A 19,231-nucleotide genomic window follows, 5' to 3' on the forward strand; every position below is an offset into this window, starting at 1 on the left:
CAGCCGTTAGAGACTTTAAACCGCTTGGCTGTCTTACAGACGACTTGAGATTAATTACACAGCTTCTCCACAACAGACCACACACACACACAGTCTCTCCGTTTGGGTTTCACTATTTATTTTCTTGAAGACAACCTATCCTGTAGTCTATCCCCCCCCAAAAAAGTGTTTTCGGGCCAACTACCTTTTTCTTCCATTTCATATTTTTAGACTTGAAACCACATGTTTGCTAACAAGGAATGCTGCAAAAAATACCCCTATGTTTAACAGAAGGTTTATGAGCACAATGTGTAATCATTTACTACAGTGTTTGAAGTTAACACAAAAAAATGGAAAAGGGTAAGCTTGTACACCTAAGCTGGTATAAGGAGGGAGGATCGTGGGGCTAAGGACTCCGCAACATACAGCAAACTTGTTCATGGGTTTATTAATTCTCCCACTTAGGACAACTGGAGTCTGACATGTGGGACGACCTTCGACCTTGAGAAATGGGAGGTTACGCTCCTTTCGCAGTCTAGCTGAGATACATCGATTAATTCCTGCTGCTCCTGAAATAAAGTCATTATTTTCTCAAGTATCACTTAAAAGAGTAACTGGATCACTATAGAAAGACAACGAAGATTGTGGTTGAGTGATGCATATTGTCGAGGTTGTTGGCAGGTCAAAACCTATGAAACCAATCAACACACGTTGAGAAAGACTTCAGGCCTGACTCTGCAGTACATGTGCAAAACCATACAGATTATTTAGCAGATTGGACACTAGTGAGGGGTGAGGGAAGGGGACACATGTAACATTTAAGCACAGTTTTACTTAAAATGAAAATTACACTGTATCCACAGCCTAAGGAAACTAAAATACCCTAAAATAACTGTGCTATAGTTTAGTACATGCAAAGGTTATGATTCACAATCCCATGTGAAATGGCCACTGTTCTCTTCTCCCTTGGTGATAAGTCAAAGCTATGGCAACAATACTGCAAAGCAGTGATTTTGCTGTTAATCGAAGGAAAAATAATTAAGTATCACAGAAGGAACAGGTCATTTGATTGACTCTAGTGATGGTGTAAGAATTTCACAGCATCAAGCCCATATCTGGTGTGCAGGTTAGGGTTCTGGTGGTGGGGTAGAATACGATCATCAATCACCTTTACAGAAGCAATAAAACTAAAAGCTGAAATAAAAAAGGAACATAAAAAAGGAACACACTGGAGGCAAAAAGAAAAGCTGAAGAGCCACCAAATGCATCTTAATACAATGCACCGCTGCTTCACACGAGCCAGTAGCATTGTCCAGTGTCAATTAACACTAACTTAACAATAACTCAAAACAAACAGAAAAATATCCTTGTGATGACAATTTTTTATATCCAAAGTTCATTCTTTCAGGGATTGGAGGATCAGCCTCTATCGAAGGCAGAATTTCTTTCCTGAAACCTTTGCTAACCTCATTGTTGCATTTAATTTTGTTTCTCTTCAGATGTTGTATTGGTGTCTTTTCCCGACTCTGCATGCGTTCTCAGCCAGACTCGCATACTCCCAGTCACGCACGCAGCCAAGCACACAACTCATCCGTCCATTCTCTCGCACATGCGACACGCGCAGCCGGACTTCTGGCCCCGCCCACCAGGGAGAGAGGATGGCGCCCCATCGGGGGGCATCTCGTTGGAGGAGATGAACCTGGCTCCTCAGCACTGAGTCCAGACATTCATACACAATGGGTCCATTCACACACGTGTCTGATAGCGTGGCCGATTGGGGGAGGGGCACATTGAGGATGGCGCCCTCTTCTAGTCGGAGGACCGCAGAATTGTGATGGTTCGTGGTTCATCTCAGTTCATAATTAAAGTTACTCATTTCTGCATTTTGTTTCAAGATCTCTTGATTTCTTATTTTCGGATGTCCTTGGTTTTCCCTGGGCAGACATCGAGTTTTTCGTTTTGTTTTTTGTTGTTGTCATTTGAAGTAGTTTTCCAGACGACCGCTCCAATAACAGAAGTTATGTCGGCATGTCTCTCAACACATTCGATGTAGATGTTTCGCTTTTTTGCAACATGTAGCCACTCATTCTCACTCGCACCCACTCGCCATCTCAAACTTCATTTGGGCTGGTTCCTCTGGAATGCCAAATGAAATCCACACATTTTTCTCTCAGATAAGATGCAGCCATGGATCCCACGAGCCAAGCACAATGGATCAAATTTCTCACACTCTCGCTCTCTCTCGCTCTTTCTCTCCTAATTTTTTAAATGTTGAACAGAGTGCTGCATCGTGAACAAAACTCCAGAATACCCAAGATGCCGTCTAGAACTGGAATCCCTCGGCTGGCACGTTGGCTGAGTTAAAGCCGTAAGTTCCGCCCTGAATGGCCTCTGGAACCAGACTGGTGTCTTCATCAATCTGAACATCAATACAACAACATGTTAATAATGACAACTGATCAAAACCATATATTAAACATATATTCATCACAATTTCAACTATTTGAATACAAAATGTGAGTTGCTGAGAACTAAAGTCACAGTTTAAAGTAACAGTTTTTTTAAGTACCACTATATAAATGTTATTTTGAATAGATAATTACGTATATAAATTAAATACAAATAGTTTAACTTACATCATCAGATGAGAAGAACTGATCAATGATTTCATATGCCAATTTGTAGATATCTTCATTTTCATGATTCTGCAGTTGTTCCACTTTTTCCAAACCTATGGGACAGAACAATGCAATTCATTTGGTGTGTGATTAACAGCTGATGCCAAGAAGAAAAGCTAAAATCTTTGTGGTACAGATGGAACTCACCTCCGCATTCCTCAATGAGATTGGCAATGGTTTCGGCCTCATCGTCAGCCATTTTGAGAATATTACTGAGACCATCGAGAACAACCTGCACAACTTGAGCATCCTTCACTGTCAGTAGGTTGCAGAATGGAGGGATCACATGCTTTTCAATGAGGTGTGCCACCTGCAGAGAGATAATGATGTATTGTGCATCAGTTATGTGATTTATAGCAAAACAGTGTTTTAGCGTTTAACAGCGCTGTTGATGCCAATAGCGTTTAGCACAAAATGTATGTGAAAACATATCTTACCTGATCTTTCCTCCCACTTATTGTCAGGTTGCTGATGGCCCAGGCTGCTTCTTTTTGTGTTCCAAAATCTCCCTATAATTAATGCATAAAGGTTATATTCTGTGCATTATGTAAATTTGCACTTAAAACAGAATATAAACAGGAGATGTATACACACCTTATCAAGCAGATGAATGATCATAGGAACTAGCTTAGCATCAATGACAGCCTGCACCTGCTGCTGGTTGCCTGCAGTGATGTTGGACAGGAACCACACTGCCTCCTACAGCCCAGAAAGCAAAAACACACTAGTTAGTAATGTTAATACTACGCAACTACTGAAGCACTGTACTGTAGACTTTAGTGTGTACAAGATTTATTTTAACAAAAAAATAAGCACACAATAAGGTCACAAGCTTCACATTGATGTGCCAAGAAAGACTTGGCCTCTCGATCCTCATAATGAGGGCTAAACATACTTATTTATTTAAACTGGATCAGAACCCAGAGGTCTCCTAAAAGGTCGACCTCTGGCTGAGACAGGGCTCTGGGCAGGGCGAGGGCACATTTGAGGCTCTAATCATTGACCAGGACACAAAGCGGGGCCTCGTCTTTTGAAGTGACCAGTCTCAGATGCACTCCGATATCAGCAGAGACACATGGTCTCAGTACCCTTTAGCCACTAACCCATAGGACCACACACATTGTTTCACACACACACACAAACACACACACACACAAATAACCTCCCCAACCCCAGTCTATTTACAACCACCGGCGTCCTCTTCATCCTTGAAGTTCGTCATATTGAATTAGCACGACCCACTGTCTAATCTATCACTATTTCACACAACATACACACCAGCACCATGTCTCAGATTTCATCACTTCCAGACAGCCAATATAGCAGCTTGATAGTAGGGGTAGATAGTAAGTGTGTGTCAGGTCAAAGAAGAGAATCTATCACCTTGTTGATTTTCTCCTTGGGGTGACTGAGGAGTGCAGGGAAGTGGCTGAGGGCATCACAGTTGAGCACCACCTGGGTTTGTTCATCTGTGCCAGTCACTATGTTCCCAACAGCCCTAAGGGCAGCGGTCTAGACATAAAGAGAAAGTTCATTGTTTTCGTTAATACATTTCACTTTCTTTTCAAATAGAAGACTTCACTGTGTGATACAACGTGACATTGGCATCATCGTGTTAAGAACTGCAAACATGTAATAGAGCTTAGATTAGTTAAGACTGCTCCAGAATCAGGATTATTTATTTGGTCCAAAACAACACTAATCTTCTCTACACACCTGAACTTTGACCTCCTGGTGACTGAGCAGTGGGACCAGATGAGGAACGATGCCAGAATCAATGACCATTTGAATCTGCTCATTCCCAGCATCGGTCAGGTAGGACAACGCCCACACAGTGTCTACCAAGATCTAAAAAGAAAAGATATTCTGTTTTATGTAAGCTCAGTAAACTAAGGTGACACAAATTATGAGGGTAAGGGCACCCTTGCTAACTTGAATTCAAAATACTCACACTGACATCAGTGTGGTGGATCAGCACGCACAGAGCTGGAAGAATCTGAAAAAAAGAATTGAAAAACATGAGTTGTTTGGTGGATAAAACAGCAATGACACCCAAAAACATTCCTACAAGATCCATAAAGACTCCAACATTTGTTCTGCCATACCTACACAGCCCCTTTCATTTCTGCAGAAACAGCAAGCCAACAAATTGGGCCATTATTTACAAGCTCGGGTGGAGCACAGATGGAAAGGCTAATACTCTGCCAAACACATCTCTTTGATTATTGGGGAGGAGAGTGTCACCAGCACACAAAGAGCAAAGTGTAATGTCAGTAATTTGATTTAGAACTCTCAGTTTTGCAGTTTTTTTCATACCATGCTTTTATTCCATTTTCACCTGTCCTACAGACTGCACAAAGCTTAACTCTGTTTTAATAACTGGTGACACTTCAAGTATGTTATCTAATCGATTATTCCTTGTCCACTTTATTATAAAGAAACGCCCTTTGGGGTGATTATAAAAAGAAGATTCTCTTTTCTCATTGTCCTTTAATAAACTACCAAGCTGGACAATCCCAATACTATATTTTATACTATTAGATATTCTTGGAGGTTTATTATACACACCTCTTGGATCGTTTCCATTGGGGGTGGAGGGTCCTTGTGGCGGCATAGGTTTACCATGACCCAGGTGACATTGCGGAGGAAGGTGATGGGGATGGAGGGACTTATGAAGGAAAGGAGAGGCTTGACAACACCCAAGCTGATCACATAGTCTCTGCACTGAGGTCCATCACCTGGAGAGAATACACAGATTGAATGCACATCTTAAGACAAAGTGTCTTTAATTCTAATAGAAATCATGGTAACGCAAACAGTGACTCACCTATGATGTTGCCCAGGGCCCAGACAGCCTGTTCACACACATTCTGGTGAGGAGAGTGAAGCAGCCTGAGGAACAGTGGCACAGCATCTACAGAAAATAAACAGGTGTGAATCAAATATTAATCCCATGATCCTTGAAGGTTGACATGACATTATGTGCCAACATACATTTTCTCATTTCATAACCTGCATAATTATGCAATGTCTACTATCAAGACCAAAAAAATACTGTAGCTCATTATCAAAGTTTGCATTACTATAAATCTTCCTTGGTAGCTTCTTGATTTTACTAAATCACACTAAATCGCAGCACTTAAACCAAGTCTGAAAAGCAGGCAGATCTGACAAAGTAACAATCTGGTTGCCAGCGCAGAACACCTGCCATTTAAAATGCGGCTTGGGTGTGCAGTGAATGAGCAAATGACAAATTTAAATCAAATCAATATTTAATATTTACAATAGTACATTTTGCCTTCAAATCAGCATCAATTCTTATCGCTGCACTTGAATAAAGTCAGGGATGTTGTAGGATTATAGTCAGGTGTATGATCAACCAATTACACCAAACAGGTGCTAACGATTATCAGGATGAGCGGTGGTTAGTTTCCCCAAGATATTTTGAAAAACCTACTGGCTGAGTTCCTTAAAACATTATGTGCATGTGTACCTAGAAGAATTGCTGCACTGTTGAAGGCAAAAGGTCTTTTGTTCATTTATGAAAATAAATGACACACTTAAATAACACTTCCATTGTTTTAAAGCATTGTTCAATTACAGCATTTTTCCCACACATGTACTGTGTGCACCTTCTGAAAGTCTGCTAGAAGATGTGAATGCAGCACTACAAACAATACCATTTATGACCATCACTGAGAGCAATCAACTGATATACAGCACAGCAACTGTGATTCTTGGGGTACTTGACTAACACAAGCCATAAGGTGCAGTATTCCCCATGGAAACGGAGGTTGGAGGCCAAGATCAAAGAAACATGGCAAAAAGTTGGCAAACTATCAAAACTGCAGAAAGGCACCACCTACCTAAGAAGTAGAGCAACACGACTATTCCAGAAACCTCAAATGAGACTGTGACAATGCAGTCTCACAGCCCTGGCTAGCTGAAGAGCTAGATGGCACCATACCCTGACATGATTCATGCCTACTGGTTAAAAGAGGATAACCTCACTACATGAGCGCCTGGTGGCACAAATGAACAAGCTACTAGTGGATGGAACCTGCACTGAATGCAAAAGGCTGAACAGTTCTGATCATGATAGACCCCAAGGGGGGAGCAGTTCCATCCAGCTACTGCCAAATAACCTACCTCCACAGAACATGGAAGCTCCTGTGAGGCATCATCATCAACAGCCAACCAGGGGAACAGAGCACCAGCTAATGGTAGACAAAGCAGTCACCCTAAACTGTAAGTCCAGACATACCTACCTGTGCACTACAAGTATGCCTGTGACTCAATGTCTCACACACAGACCATGGAATGCTTGGAACTATACAAGATCAACAGAACTCTAAGAACCTTTATCTGGAACTCAATGGGGGAGTGAAAAACAACCCTAGAGGCTGTTCTGCATAGGCCTGTACCCCCTCAGCCAGGTCATCACCAAGACTGGTTACTGGTACAGACTACGGAATAACACAACCATCAGCCACCTCCTCTACATTAATGACATCAAGCTGTATGCCACAAGTGAACGAAATATCGACTCACTGATACATACGACCAGCATATACATCCAAGACATCGGAATATCATTCGGTCTGAATAAGTGTGGTCAGTTGGTAGCAAGGACAGGAAAGGTATAGAACTACCAGAAGGCAAGATAGCAGATGTGGAAAATATCTACAGATACCTGAGAGAGGCCACAATGGAAACAGCAACCAATAAGTAAGGCAAGTCCTGAAAAGTTGGCTAAATTTGAAGAACAAAGTCCGGGTGATTAACACCTACACCCTTCCGGTCATCAGGTAACGCGCTGGCATAATAAGCTGGAAAAAAAGAGATGGAAGCCACTGACATCAAGACAAGAAAGCTCCTTACAATGCACAGAAGGTTTCACCCCAAATCCAGCACCCTGAGACTGAACCCTCATGGAAGGACAAATCCCAGCACGATATGTACCACTGGCAGATAGGATTTGTCGATATCAGCCACTTCTTCTACCATTGGCTGAACAAAGCTGGACTGAAAGACAGCAGGCTCTGAGTACCAGATCTATAGAGGCTGGGATCTACCATTCTAGGCAGGACCCCAGGTGCAGGCTGTGCAAAGATGCCTCTGAAACAATCCAACACATAACAGCAGGATGCAAGATGCTCGCAGGCAGGGCATTGATGGAACGCCATAACCAAGTGGCCAGTATAGTGTACAGGAACATCTGTGCCAAGTACAGACTGAAAGTCCCAAAGTCTAAATGTGACACACCTTCAAAGGTGGTTGAGAATGACAGAGCTAAGATCTTGTGGGAAATCCAGGTACAGACACAAACTGGTAATGACCAACCAACCCGACATAGTAGTGGTGGACAAACACGAAAACAAGGCTGTAGTTATGGATCCCAGCAATCCCAGGTGATAGCAACATCAGGAAGAAGGAGAATGAGAAGCTTAAGAAGTACAAAGGGTTGAAAGAGCTAGAAAAGATGTAGAAGGTGAAGGCACAAGTGGTATCCATAGTGACAGGAACACTGGGGGCTGTAATTCCCAAGAGTGCAGTCTTAGGAACAGCTAAGATACTGTGCGGGACCCTCAAGTTCCCAGGAGCAGAGCTGGTAGGAATAAGACCGCTCCAAGGAAGGGGCGAGTGAAGAATCTATCTATCTATTTAAAAAGAAAGATAGATAGATACCCATATGTTACATTAGCCATAAGTAACATTAGATATGTATAATGTGTTAAAGTACACAAAACATTCATCTGAAGATTACAAGAATAAGATAGCCGTGTCTTGTGTGACTTACTGGACTGCACCACAGCTTGGGTCTGCTCTGAGGTTCCTGATGCTATGTTGGTCAGAGCCCAGGCTGCCTCAAACTGAAGAGACGGGCTACAGAGGACAAAGGGAAAAGACAACAGTAAACTAAACAGTGAAAGCAGGCAGATGAGTCAGTTATGTTCTGCTGCTCCTGGAAGGTAAAAACTGGAACGCAGTTATGTAACTTCAGCAGGCCTAAACCCTGATGGCTCATTTGCATAGCTTTGGAATGTACATGAAATAAACATAACTGGGAAAGTTGCCAAGTTGTACTTCAATTATCACACTTGAAAAAGGAAAGGCCTTTTTCACTGTGACATCAAGCCCAACAGACCCACAGCTAGCTTACTTGTCATCTCTGTCCAGGCAGTGAACCAGTATAGGAAGGATACCAGATTTAATCAGGTCATCTATGGGAGGGTTGCGGTCACTGGACAACAACTTCCTATAAAAAGCACACAAAGAAGAAAAACATTACTCCCCACACTGCTTGACTAGTAGACAATAAGGCCAAGTATACCCTCACAAACCAGTCCCCATCCCAGTGACTGACAGGTGGAACCTTCTTAGTTCGTTGAATATGCAGTTTAACGTATCAATGTCCTCAATTAAATTAAAGCATAGAACAAAAAACAAGTGGAAATATGAAGAATGCGTAATTTGAGGCGTTGTTTTTTATCCTCTTTGATGTACGGATTTTGTGTAATTATCTTCTTTTAGGATTCTCGACTAACATGGAGAAACTAGAAGGTGTTGTATGGTGCAGCAAAATGCAGTGGCAAAACAGTGCCAGCCTGGTACAACAAAGTCCTTGGACTAGTTAAAGATCCGCACAAGTCCAGTTCATGTGACTAATTAAAAACTATAAAACTTTGGGTAAAAAAAGAAAGAAAGAAAAGGGAAAATTTGTGAAAAATCTTTTCATGTTACACCTGACTTTTACTTCAAGAAAGCTGCAATACTGAGCAGTGCCCTTTACAGGGTTCACTAATCAGACTGCTGGTGATTTAGTGAAAACCACTTCTGTCTAATCAAGTCTGAAAAACACTCTGCTACTGAAACAGCAACAGGGAAACAGTATTTTACATGGGCTCTTAGTCTCTAGAGACATATACACAATTTACAATACCTACACAATCAGCTTTTTAAATAACAGACATGTTTATTGAAATTAAATAACTATTTTAAAAATGTCATATTCCTACTTTACATCTTCATTTCTAAACTCATTTAAAAAATGCACAAACACTTCAATCCGGTTGCATCAAAGACATTGGAGACATTTTATCTCCAGCAGTATAAGCTTTAGCTGAATGTTTCAAAGAAATGTGCAATCCATTATAATACATATATTACAATATTCTGGCCATTACTGCAGGGGTAAACAGACATGTAGGGTGTAAGGTGTATGTTCCTACCTGGCAGCCTGCACAGCGCTCAGCTGGACGCCCTGGTTATCACTGGTGGCATTCTAAAACACAGCATATAAAGTAATGAACATCTGTACGCAGTCAGATGTTAACAATCATTATGAATAAATAAATTAAAAATATTTTAGGAGCCTTTCCATGTACTGTAAATGACAATACGCAAGTTACAATACAAGTATATCCTATGTCGTGTCGGCTAAATAGCACGGCTAAATAATTAAAAAAACAAAGTTGAACAACATTACTTACTTGTACTATTGCTTCAAGAGAGGTGTTTTGCTGAAAAACAAAAAAAAAAAAAAGAACATAATGTCACAAGAGTTAGAATATACGCAGTGGTCTCTTAAATATAAGCTCTAAATAATGTATATGGTGGCAGCTCCAAATTAGCTCTGTATTAAAAATAGTCATTCCCAAAATTGCTTTTGTATACAAGCTTGACAAAGACAAAATAACCCACCAAAAGAAGGCTAAGGATTGAGAAAAGTCATTAGGACATTCACCCTTGCGCCAATTTAATGTTTTGGTGTAACAACAGAAGGCTAGACATGCAGGAAAGCAATCAACATGATCATTTGCCAGTTGGCAACTTCACAGGATGGCCATGAACAGGATGTTCAAAGTCCAGTGTCGGCTGCCTGTTAAGTGCCAGAGTATCACTTTGAATTTAGAAAGCTGATAGCACACTTTCAACACAAAACTAAAACTATTTGAATATTTTTATTCTATGGCTGTGGACGCTATTAAATTGTGTTGACTATGGATGAAAAAACATTTACAAGAAAGCTGAAGGACCCTGAGGCAGAAAAGGCCATTAGACAACATGCTCAAGGCTCAAACAAATATATCCATAGATCCACCCACAAATTGGTAAAATGCTGAAAAAAATAAAACACAATACATGTATTATTTTAGAACGAAGGAAAACAGTTCCACAGTGGTAACTGGTTTAAGTATTTAAATGAGCACACTCCACAAACATCTCTCCAATATGTTGCTGTGAGTCACAGGCGCATGTCATTGTTGATAAATTGCTATGTAACCCATTTCGACTTCGTTCTCTCAATAGCACCAGGGATTTAGTGTGATCAGGTCTCTGCAACACTACTGTTTCTCTTACCTAAAAATATATAGGTCTCCTATGTCTCAACACCACTAAAATTAAAGATCAATATAGAGACATTGACTTTGAGCTTTCGGCTTCTGGTGTATCTGAACTCAAAATGAAAGGTTTGGACAATTATTTATATATCCACAAAATTGCATCGTACTTGTTTAAGGTCTAATGTTTGTTACTTAGCAATATGTCTCCAACAAATCATGTTTAGATTATTAAGATATTTGAAAAACTGAAAAGCCCATTAGAGATAAGGGATGTTGCTAACTAATGAAGCTTCCAGTTACGTGTTTGTCAGCATTCGACAAACACACACAAAGACAAAGACAAACTAAATTCCTCACATCTCCAAACATGTGGTACTGGGCAGGAAGAGACAATTACATGGGAAAAATCTCAGCACACCCTAAAGCCAAGCTGTCATTCTTGCAACTTCTAGAGGACCATGACAGAGTTATACACAACTCTATTTTCATTATTAACTTTAATGACTAAAAACAAGTCTACTAAATATTGCATTAGAAGACATTTTCAGGAGAAGACACGCAGACATAACCATACCGATTTGAAATCCCCATCGATATCGGAGTCCTCACAGATGTCCTCATGGGGCACGTTTCTCCTCTTCAAAAGGTGTTCATCTCTTTTGTTCTGTGGGAGCAGAAATAACACTTCACGTATTTGTCCACAGAAATCCAGTATCATCAGGGACGCTTTTTCAGTGAATTATTACAAAGACCAAGTGCAGAAAAAAAGCAAGACTTTAACTACTAAAATATTGTAACTGGGTGTTTGCTGTTAGGAGCTTAATACAAGAGTGTGATTACCTTTCTGAGTTCCACAACTACTTCTGTCCTCTGTCTTCTCATAGTCTGTGAAAGAGATAACATGTTACCATTCAAGTAGTATTAATCCCAAAATAGATTTGCCTGTCTGAGATCAGTAACCAGAGCTGACCACTCACACCTGGAGCATAATATCAATATGCCATACTTTGCATATGACAGCACCCAAACATACTTAACACCGGTCTGATGTACCATGAGTCATCTTGTGTTACTGCAACACTATTAAATGTGACAGCGATGTCTATCATGTACATTCTGTAACAGATATAATTTTATGTGAGCTTACAATAAAAGAACGGTAATAACAGCAAAATGTACTCTATAGCAAGATAATTAGACAACAAATCAATATCAGTGCATCTTCAAGAATATTATATTGGTCATGTTTGGTTAAAAGTCTCAGAAAGACGCAGACTCAGATGTGCATTCTTCACAGATCACACATTTCCACCATTCAAATGGCTTACATTTACATACAGAACCAGAGCTAAATGCTTTAAGTGCAAACTAAATCATTTGAAGTGAACATTAAGTGAATTAAAGGCTCTCCAAAAGTTTGTTTATTGGAGAATGGTGTATATATAACATGCAAAATAGAATATAACATGCAACTATGTTAGTAAGAGGCACCTGATTATTAACTGACAAACGAGTATTATGAGCAGATCAAGCAGACAGTAGAACAGATGTGTGTGTAGTGCTTGTACTGAATACCAGGAGGCATTAGCTATAGTGATGGTAACTGGTTGAAGTCATTAACAAGTTGAAAGATCGAAGCGATTCTATAATGAGTTGGATCATTTGAATTGTAACTACTTGTCAACCACGATGTATGAGTAACCACGCACCGATGCACATTGAGGCAGCGAGCCCGAAAACACCATCACTCTCTGGCATTAAAGAAGCAAAGGTACATTCAGCTCTTGGTACATCAGCTGATAACTTGTGGGTCACCGTTAGCCATCGTGTAGCTTTGAACTCAGTCATGTGATGGCGTTAACTAGCTGGTCGCATTAACAATCTCTTCCACGCATGTGTAACGACACTAAACGATGCCATAAATAACCAATGCGACACGATTATTAAAAAGCCAGATATGTAGTCACCTAAGAACCTAACGGGCTTCCGCCATTGTTTTTGATGTTAAAGACGGGGGATGGGTGGAACTGCGGCCACCAGCAGCACCAAGCCCAACCACCGAGTTAACGCTACCTAGCTAACGAGCAAGCTAGCACGGACTGCAGCTAGTGCTAATTGGAGCAATAAAATTACGTGAATCTACCACCCCATTCGTCTGCCAACCAACGTAGCGTTTCCCAAAAGACAATCACCAAGTAAACTCTATATACTTGTTGTTTTAGGTATCATTTTAACTTTCACTCGCTATCATGTCAATCCAAGCCAGCTCGATATGATTCAGTAGAGCTAGCATGTTCCCCGTGGGCCTGGCTAGCAGCTAGGTTAGCTAGCAGAGCACATCCAGCGGATGCAATAACTCTGACTTGCTGTTCAGGCGTGTTTTATAACCACCGCGGCCTCACGGCGTAACAAATACATAAGACATAATGGGGAATCGAGCACACAAAGTCAGTGATCTGGAACGTGCGATCTACGAAGGACCTAGCTCAGGCTACGGACACAAAGTTCCCGACGGTGGAAATTAGAAACGACGTCACAGGGAAGCCAGGAGGCGAAGCTGGCCGCGAACAGAGCGACGGTGGCGCCGAGGAAAAGACACACTCGACACCGTTCTGCACAACTTTTACCTCCAAATCACGGCCTTTATTCTTGAAATTCTTCAGCCGCTGGTTGTCCAGTTTCTCGTTGTCGGCCATGTTAGCAATTGCGGTGGCGTTAAATAGAGTTAAACTCGTGGTTTTAGCTGGTGCGCTACCCTTTCTAGTTCCCCTTTCTCAGCCTCTCGTTAGCGGACTATTTTTTGCTGCTGTCCGCGGTGCATACTGGGAATGCCGGTGGTGGAGGCAGCTCCGCTCTGTCGTAGAGGAAGGGTGGGGAAACCCCCTTTACCCGACGTGCTGCTGTTCGCTTCCATCTGTAGAGCGCGCCACTCAACTGCATACGAACAGCAGCCATTATATTAAGGGGTAGTTTGTTCTGCTGTTTAGTTATCGGAGGATATTACACGTTTCATATAGCTACTATTAGATAAGCCTCCATTTTAATTAAAAATAGTTTAACGTCATCAGAAACTAAAGTCTCAAAGATGCAGGATCTTCAGTCAACACCTCTAGAAAACACCTTTAACAAAATAACTGAATTAGTTTGTTTATAATGTTTATTATGAGCAAAATAAATACGGTTTTTTTAAGTTGCTGCTGGAGTACATTATTGATACACCTCAACTAATATAATGAATTCATTAAATAAATTAATTTTCTAAATTGTAAAAAAAAAAATAACACAATTGATCTATTGTGGTTAAACGTGGCAGGAGTGGAGCAGAGAGGTCTTGAGAGGTTTGGAACTTTGGGATGATGATGCAACTGCAGCTGAACATATTAACTAAGCATTAAAGGAAAATGAGTTTGTCCTATACACAATCTGGTGCAGTGGGTGAGAGGAATAGTCTATGATACTGTAGATGTCAGCTTAGCCAACATCCTCCTCTCACCCACCTTCTCCACCGAGTCCAGTGGACAGCCCAGCACAGAGCTGGCCTTCCTCACCAAGTATTTATAACTGTCCACAGACTCTATGTCTGAGCCCAGGGTGTTCACCAGTGTGTGATGTTCTCCTCCAGAAGTCAATCACCAGCTCCATGGTCTTACTGGTGTTTAAACACAAATGGTTGCGCTCGCACCAGTCCACAAAGTCCTTGATGACTGACCTGTATTCCAGTTCGTTCCCCTCAGACACGCAGCCAACGATGGCTGAGTCGTCTGAGAACTTCTGGATGTGACAGCTGTTGGTTTTGTATGTGAAGTCTAAGGTGTAGAGGGTGACGAGGAACGAGAGATTCAGATATTAGATGTAGAGTCAGTCAACCACAGTTTGAACACAAAAAGTAAAGTCAACAATTCACACATACAACCTATACGCTGCCTATAATTAGGATGAATATAATTTATTCAGTAACCAAAAGGGATCTTTATGGCCAGCTGGGATCTAGTATTTTATCACTATCCAATTGCAAAAAACAAAATTGAGGTTTGCTTTTCAGCTCTCCTTTCTATAAGTAACCACATAATACTTTTTTTTAATGCAGACTTGCAGACTTTTTAATGAATAAAATAAAGTCTGTGTTGATTCCTCACACATCACAATTGTCACCTGAAATTGCCAACTTGAAAGAAGAAAATAAATCCGTGTTGCAGGCCTTTAATTTTTCAGCATTTACTAAATAATAGGATGTCATGCAATTTACAAATCTAAATAGAGCAAATCCTGTTCAGAATATGAAACGAATGAAAAATATCACAACAAAGCTCGACCCGACATGTTATTTGATACACAGGCAGCCGAGAAGAAACCTCCACAAGGTAAAAAAAAAACGGTTACACAGAAGCATTTGAATCTTTAATGTCTTCCTGAGTTTGTTTCAGGAGTGTTTTCATCAGATCCACCATCCTCCTGGAACCTCCCCCCTCTCCCATCCCAGTGAGCAGTGCTGGAAGAACCGGCTTCTGCCCGTTCACACTCTTCTCTAACCCAGTTTCAGGCGAAGTGCTCCTGAAAAGCCGCCTAAAATCAGAACCCGTGCTTGATTCTTGGGCTCGGATTTGTGCACACCCATGTCCTCACGGGGACGTGGTGTCTATGTTTACATAAAGCAGCGTGAGTTCTTTCTGCGTGAGTGGTTTCTAATGGAGACTTTGTGCCATCATGACAGACGGGTGGATCAACTCTCCAAGTATCGACAGAAGGTTTTGTTTTGAATGTGAATAGAACTGATACCAAAGGTGCCTCACACTAAAGGCTCAGGGTTTGTAACACGAGTCCACCTTCTTCATCACGTCCAAACCACTGTACCCCTGTACATTCATCAGTATCATTTATTTATTTATTTCCCTCTTTTGCTAGATGTCAGTTACTTCTCACCTGAAAAAAACTGCACAACTCCAGCAAAGCTACCAGGAGAAAGGCGTGGTTGAGCAAAGCTTGTGCTAATTTGAACGGCTTTAAGAAAGTCTGCGTTTCATAACCTGTGTGCACAGACTGAGCTGCTAATCCTCAGCTACCGTAATGAGCACCGCCGCGTAGGGGAACTCTGCTTGATGCACATTTTTATTTCAGACGGAGAGAAAACAGAGAGGGTGATGGGAGAGAGGATTAACGCGCAACACTGAATGATTTGCAAGTGATTCAAGTTTTGAGGAAAGAAATCAAATCTGCGTAAGGTAAATAAGATACACTAGGTGTTACACAATATTAAAACTTTAAGGCAATAAACCTGAACTGATATAATAGACAAAGAAATTAAAAAAATTGATCATGTAAATTATAGCACATTGGCTGCTTCACAGGTGAAGAGACAACATTAGCATAATCAAAACTAATAATAAATAAACATTGTTATTTCAATCATAACATTAGTACAAATAAAGAATTTTAAATCTGCACAAGTAGAAATCAATCTTACTTGTGTCACACATCTTGACTGGACGCTGTTTGTTACCAGGCAGTGCTTTGGGTGTGGCATCAACAACGTCACGGAGTCAGAACCATCCAAAATCACTCACAGAGGCTTTGTGGTGAGATTTCGCCATCCACAAACAGCCTTCTTCAGATTTCAGCAAACGCTCCTTTTTCCAAAGAGACTGACACTAACACTGTGTTGCCTCCTCACGCGTGAACCCTGCAGTCAGTGAGTCTGAGTAGCGATGAGCTACGCAAGCAGGCGAGAAAGGATCCCTCACAAAACATTCAACCAATCATCGATCACCTGCTGCACATAAAGACCTCTTTCACTTTTGGGACACTGAAGCACTTGGACTTCATCTTAACTTTAATGTCTTCCTGAGTCTGTTTCAGGGGCGTCTTCATCAGATACACCATCCTCCTGAATCCTTCCTCCAGTCCCATCCCAGTGGCGGCTGAGCAGGGCTGGATGAACCAGCCTCTGCCCACACACACTCTTCTCAAATCCAGTTTCAGGCAAAGTGCGTCCGGGCTCAGAGCCCCTGAAAGGTCCTGTTTGTTAGCAAGGACCACAACAGGGACTCCTCGGAGACTCTCACACCTCAGAACCTTATAGTTGGAGACGAGACAGTCAGCAATAATACTTTATAACACCAAACAAGACCTTTGTAGAATGAACAGCTCTTCATTACCCGGTGAAGTTCCTTCCGTGTCTCCTCCAGCCGCGTCTGGTCCCCGCTGTCCACCACAAACACCAGTCCAGCTGCATCAGCGTAGTAATGCTTCCAGTGGGGCCTCATCCTCTTCTGGCCGCCCACGTCCCACACCGTCAGGCTCGGGCTGCTCCTGTCCGTCTCCAGCATCTCCACATTGAAGCCCACGGTCGGCACAGTCACCACGCTCTCGTTGTACTTCAGCTTGTAGAGCAGGGTGGACTTCCCCGAGCCGTCGAGGCCTAAAATCAGAACCTGGGCTTGTGTCTTGGGCTTGGATTTGTGCACACCCATCTCCAAACAGGGATGTGTTTCCTCTATGTTCCAAAATCCTTCTGTGCAGCCTTTAAGCAAATCGTTTGCACCCTGTCTCTCTGCAGGCTGAAGGTGTCCCGTCGCTCGTCTGAGATCAGTCCACTTCACGTACAGCAGGAAGAATGAGCCCTGCCTTCTGTTGTGATGGGATTCCTTCAGCCCCTGTGTAGCTTTCAGTAAATCTATTTATATCTAGAGCGATAGTGCAGCTGAGTGGGGAGAAATGCAGCTCTCTGGTTACAGCAGCTCAGTCAGTGGAGTCACATCACACCTGCCCCTGATCATCATACATAACAGCATTCAGGAAGTCCATGTATGGTTTAATGGGGCAGTTGGGTTTGTTTCTCTGTGACATCACAAGGACGTTATCATTGTCCTGGCTGATGGGTACATACTGTATAAACCAATGTGGTTTTTAACAAACAGCATTTAGTTTTTGTGCTGTTTCATGTCTTTGTCTATGCTAACGGCTACTCAGCTTTACTGTAATATAAGCAGATAAAAATGTATGAATGTCAGTTTAGTCCAGAGGAAGTCAGATGGATCTAATCATCCAGCAGGTGGCACAAAATTCACTGCAGTTCCCTTTGAACAAGTAATTCATAATGTTACAATGGTTTTGAAGCATAATAACTCAACACAGAACAGTATGTGATCAGTTGTTATTTTAATGTTACATTTTTTCATTTACATCTTAAAATCAGTTTTTTTTACAGTTTATTAAAGAACAAAAACAAGTACAAATGACACAAACATTCAGTAACAGATTATCAAGGAAGAATGTAAATTGAAAAAGCAACAGCTTTGTCTAGTATAGATATATGTATATATTTCTTTATATAAGCCTCTGAAGTTAAACAATCCAGGAACAGGTGCATCGGTGTCTTCATGCCTGTGTTGCCACAAAGACGGGGGTGGAGCTAATATGAGCACAGTATGTACATTCATCTTACAATTTTATGTCTCTCTGAGACATTTCATCACATGCTATCGTACATGTGCGCGAACACGGTGCGACACTGAGGCTGTGCAGCGTGCGCGGTATAAATCAACTGCATTTGATTAAAACCCAAAAGGAGGTTTGGCAGCAAATGTCATGACAACAAACGAACAGTAAAAAAAAAAAAACATAAGGCAACAATAATGTGTTTCATTCAAAGGATTGTTACATTTTGAATTAAAGTCCTGGGAGCTGGAGATCCAACAGTAACAATCTGAATCAGGATACAGCACACTGCAATGGTGAATAGTCACTTACAGTACATATAAGCATTAATGTCTGATGTGGGCTGCAGTAAATGATAATGTAAGAAAAGTCAGAAAAGTTTGGTTTATTCAACAAAGCTTATTTAAAAGGGTTGCAAACATAACAATGTTAGAGTTGCAGGATAATGTAATGTTAACTTATAAGAAATTATAAATGTGATATCCGACTGTTGTTCAAAAGCTTAAAAACTTAAAAAAAACTTCAAAAAAACTTAAGCCACGGGATTTTACTACATTGTTACTACATTCTGGAAAGGCATTGGTTAAAAGATTGTACTGAACTTAAAGTGACATTTCATTGACCTCTGACACGCTACAGGATTATCCAACAATTATTACATTATCACTACGCACATGTATCAGAACAGACTAACAGAAACCTTTTGCGAAGCGCTTAGAAAATCCTCATTTCTGTGAGAACTCTCCCATTCAGCAGGGGTGAAATAACGATGTCATCACTTACACTGCTCTA

The 19,231-nt window shown here is 41.3% G+C and overlaps 2 protein-coding genes across 2 annotated transcripts; both read right to left on the reverse strand.

The window, feature by feature from the left end:
- Positions 1–97: 97 nt before the first annotated feature.
- kpna4 (karyopherin alpha 4 (importin alpha 3)) lies at positions 98–13,878 on the reverse strand. Its single transcript, XM_029171850.3, has 17 exons — positions 13,633–13,878; positions 11,846–11,890; positions 11,580–11,669; positions 10,151–10,180; positions 9,890–9,942; positions 8,821–8,916; positions 8,458–8,543; positions 5,485–5,571; positions 5,226–5,395; positions 4,609–4,653; positions 4,374–4,505; positions 4,041–4,169; positions 3,252–3,356; positions 3,095–3,166; positions 2,805–2,967; positions 2,616–2,710; positions 98–2,398 (listed from the first exon to the last, which is right to left on the reverse strand). Exons 1-17 carry the CDS (start codon positions 13,699–13,701, stop codon positions 2,303–2,305), a joined length of 1,563 nt encoding a protein of 520 aa, XP_029027683.1. The 5' UTR covers positions 13,702–13,878; the 3' UTR covers positions 98–2,302.
- A 1,084-nt stretch (positions 13,879–14,962) lies between these two features.
- LOC114868365 (ADP-ribosylation factor-like protein 14) lies at positions 14,963–17,748 on the reverse strand. Its single transcript, XM_029171856.3, has 2 exons — positions 17,158–17,748; positions 14,963–17,074 (listed from the first exon to the last, which is right to left on the reverse strand). Exons 1-2 carry the CDS (start codon positions 17,470–17,472, stop codon positions 16,766–16,768), a joined length of 624 nt encoding a protein of 207 aa, XP_029027689.1. The 5' UTR covers positions 17,473–17,748; the 3' UTR covers positions 14,963–16,765.
- Positions 17,749–19,231: the final 1,483 nt, after the last annotated feature.

Source organism: Betta splendens, chromosome 13, assembly GCF_900634795.4.
Source record: "Betta splendens chromosome 13, fBetSpl5.4, whole genome shotgun sequence".
NCBI lineage: Eukaryota > Metazoa > Chordata > Actinopteri > Anabantiformes > Osphronemidae > Betta > Betta splendens.